The sequence below is a fragment of the Mus musculus genome, chromosome 10, assembly GCF_000001635.26.
Source record: "Mus musculus strain C57BL/6J chromosome 10, GRCm38.p6 C57BL/6J".
Taxonomy (NCBI): Eukaryota; Metazoa; Chordata; class Mammalia; order Rodentia; family Muridae; genus Mus; species Mus musculus.
Window position 1 is genome coordinate 104,150,437 of NC_000076.6, and position 3,500 is coordinate 104,153,936.

The 3,500-nt window shown below is 41.3% G+C and overlaps 1 protein-coding gene across 3 annotated transcripts; it reads left to right on the plus strand.

Moving 5' to 3' along the window:
- The first annotated feature begins 1,060 nt into the window (after positions 1 to 1,060).
- Gm6763 (predicted gene 6763) lies at positions 1,061 to 3,500 on the plus strand. 3 transcript variants are annotated; one of them, NM_001270899.1, is made up of 2 exons: positions 1,061 to 1,166; positions 2,390 to 3,500. In NM_001270899.1, the coding sequence occupies exon 2, from the start codon at positions 2,416 to 2,418 to the stop codon at positions 3,208 to 3,210; it is 795 nt and encodes a 264-aa protein (NP_001257828.1). In that variant the 5' UTR covers positions 1,061 to 1,166; positions 2,390 to 2,415; the 3' UTR covers positions 3,211 to 3,500. The 3 variants fall into 3 exon arrangements, with proteins under 3 accessions (NP_001257828.1, XP_017169529.1, XP_030101060.1); XM_017314040.1 differs by lacking the exon at positions 1,061 to 1,166 and having other exon boundaries at positions 2,396 to 3,055; positions 3,137 to 3,363; XM_030245200.1 differs by lacking the exon at positions 1,061 to 1,166 and having other exon boundaries at positions 2,396 to 3,055; positions 3,140 to 3,363.

Below are 3,500 nucleotides of genomic sequence, written 5' to 3' on the forward strand. Positions count from 1 at the left end.
GCCAGAGCAATTAGACAACAAAAGGAAATCAAGGGGATACAAATTGGAAAAGATGAAGTCAAAATGTCACTCTTTGCAGATGATATGATAGTATATATAAGTGACCCTAAAAATTCCACCAGAGAACTCCTAAACCTGATAAACAGCTTCGGTGAAGTAGCTGGATATAAAGTTAACTCAAACAAGTCAATGGCCTTTCTCTACACAAAGAATAAACAGGCTGAGAAAGAAATTAGGGAAACAACACCCTTCTCAATAGTCACAAATAATATAAAATATCGTGGCGTGACTCTAACTAAGGAAGTGAAAGATCTGAATGATAAGAACTTCCAGTCTCTGAAGAAAGAAATTAAAGAAGATCTAAGAAGATGGAAAGATCTCCCATGCTCAGGGATTGGCAGGATTAACATTGTGAATCCCCTTTAAAGGACATTCTTTGTTACCCTGTCCGTTGCAGTCATAAAATCCCGTCAATTGTGACCATGTTTTGGCTTTGACTTTTGTTCAATTGTTGTTTTCTTTACTTTTGTTTTTAGTATCTACTGGGAGAAGTTTAGAAATGGTTTACTGAGTGATTAGGTGTCAAAAACTTTCATTAAACCCTTGGGAGGCAGAGGCAGGCAGATCTCTCAATTGGAGGACATCTCTTCTCTACAGAGTTTCAAAGACTGATATCTCGAAAAAAATATTTTTAAGAGATTTAATTATGTTAAGAGGGGTGATCTGAAGTCATTTTAAAATAAAACATTTAGTCTGATGTAGTGGCTATTCCTGGTTGTCAACTTGACTCTATTTGGAATGAACTACAATGCAGAATTGGAAGGCTCACCACTGACCCTTATCTGGAGGCTTGGAGGTCCTTATCTGGATCTTGGTATGGAGATCTTGAGCCATAGTGGCTATGGATTCCAGAAGATTGAATCTCGGAGTTTAAGGAACACACCTTTAATCTGGGCTACACCTTTCATCTAGGATTAAAGGTGTGGTGGAACACACCTTTAATCTGGGCTACACCTTCTGCTGGAGACAATATAAGGACATTGGAAGAAGGGAGTCTAGCTCTTGCTCCTTCGCCTGCTTGCTGTGTGAGACTGAGTAACTGCTAGATCCTTGGACTTCCATTCACAGCTTCGACTGAACAATTGTTGGGAATTTGGCTGCCGACTGTAAGTCATCAATAAATTCCTTTACTATCTAGAGACTGTCCATAAGTTCTGTGCCTCTAGAGAACCCTGACTAATACAGTCTGATGATTGGGTATTACACTGAATTAGCCACAGTCTTTTCTTCTGGCATCTGTTACAGTTGTAAACATTGCTTTCTTTAGTAATCTGTCTCTTTAAGGATTGCAATTATTTGTGGTGTGAAAACAGATTCAATTATCATAGATTGTAGGCTTATTTAGGGAGGGGGAGGTCCTTATAAAAGGAGTCTGGAGGGGCTTGGGCAGCACTCTTGAGAGAGCTGAGGCAAGCTACAAAGAGAGCAGTCTGCCGTGAGAAAGAAGGCTTGACCAAGAGGTGAGTGAACCACACCAACTAGTCTCAAGGAGCCTAATGTCTCCTAAGAGAGTTCCAGGTCTTCAGAGCTATGAAATAGTTCTTTCCCAAGACATAAACATAAAATTCAACTCTAAATACATTTGATTTTAAATAATCCAGTTTTTGACATTGGGTGGTCGTTTTATTCTAATTATGTTTGTTAAAATTTTTTAACTTCTGGTAAAATATAGAGATAGCATCATTTATCTCTGAAATCCAGAATTTACAAGGCAGCCCTGGACAGTTTAGAGCTGGCTGTGTGTACCAGGCTATCATGGAAGTTGGAAAGATCCTCCTGCCTCTGCCTCTTGAGGGCTGGGATTAAAAGCATTTGTTTTTATTTTAGTGTATTTTGTTTGTGACAAATACCCCTATGTAGACCTGGACAAACTGGTTATATTTTATATTCTATTCAAGTTCTTTCTGATGTGTTTGGTGTGGTGTTTCTACAGCAGACAGGTAGAGGTCAAAAGACTTGCATGGGTGAATTCTCTCCTCTGACTCTGGCACCCGGAGATTGGGCTCAGGTCACTGGTTTTGCTCCTAACAATACTTGCAATTTTTTTTTTTTTTAATGAAACTGTGGTGTTAAGGAACTGTGTTTGCATTGGAATCATTCTGAGTAGACCAGGATAGTATTTAACTAGTTTTCTCATTTGCAATATGGTTAGAAGGTACAGCTACATATACCAGTTAAATTCAATCCTTTGTGGGTATATACTGATCAAGTTCAAGCTTCTTGTTTTTCCTAATCAGGTTCTCAGGATCTCTTCCTTATGCCTTAATGATGCAATATGCTAAAAGGAGAGATGTAATTTTACATAAAATAAATTTTGTTTTCAAATCAGGTACCTTGGATACAAGGCCAAATTCCATGACTACCATGGCTGACAAAATGGACATGTCATTGGAAGACATCATTAAGCTGACCAAGATCCAGCAAAGACGTCATGACAGGCCTGATTCCCGGGTGAATCGAGGCACTGGGTCTAAGAGGTATAGGCCAGCTTTCACCCATGGTGGAAGGAACAGGCTGGCACCATACTGCAGACCAAAACAACTTCCAGACAAGTGGCAGCATGACCTGTTCATTGGAGGCTTCAGGGGTCAAAACCACGTGGATACTGGTGGGAAGCTCTTCTTGTCAAATCTGCACTTCGGAGTGTCAGATGCTGATATTCAGCTACTCTTTGCTGAATTTGGAACGTTGAAGAAATCTGCTGTGCACTATGATCGCTGTGGACGAAGTTTAGGGACAGCACAGGTGCACTTTGAAAGGAAAGCAGATGCCCTGAAGGCTATGAGAGAGTACAATGGCGCCCCTTTGGATGGCCGCCCTATGAACATCCAGCTTGCCACCTCACAGATTGATAGACAAGGAAGACCTGCACAAAGCAAAAATAGGGGCGGCATGACAAGAAACCCTGGCTCTGGAGTATTAAGTGGTGGAGGCACCAAGAAATGGACACTTGGAGGCAGCCAGGGAAGAGGGAGAGGCACCATCAGGAACTCAAAACTGCAGCAACAGCAGCAGCAGCAGAAGCAGAAGCAGCAGCAGCAGCAGCAGAAGCAGCAGCAGAAGCAGCAGCAGAAGCAGCAGCAGCAGCTATCTGCAGAGGAGCTGGATGCCCAGCTGGATGCTTATCAGGAAATGATGGACACCAGCTGAACAATTGAGCAAAGCTGCACAAGAACGGAACCCATGGCCTGGTCTGTGATGCCTAGACTGAGGGTTGGCTACTGGACCATGAACACAATGGTGGATTCCTCCTTTGCTTCTTTTGCTTTTCTCCTGTTTTAAAACCCCATGTAAAGTTCTTTCTTTCTCTCCTTCTTTCTTTTATTTACATTCAGAAATACACCTGTTTTGTGCTGAGTTATTTTGTGGATAAATTATAGTTTTTGCTTTTGTGAAGTTGGCATTTTCACCTTTGCCCTAATAAAATTGTGTGTAGAAAT

Coding starts and splice junctions, on each gene's coding strand:
- Gm6763 (NM_001270899.1), top strand. CDS start 2,416: ATGACTACCATGGCTGACAAAATGGACATGTCATTGGAAGACATCATT.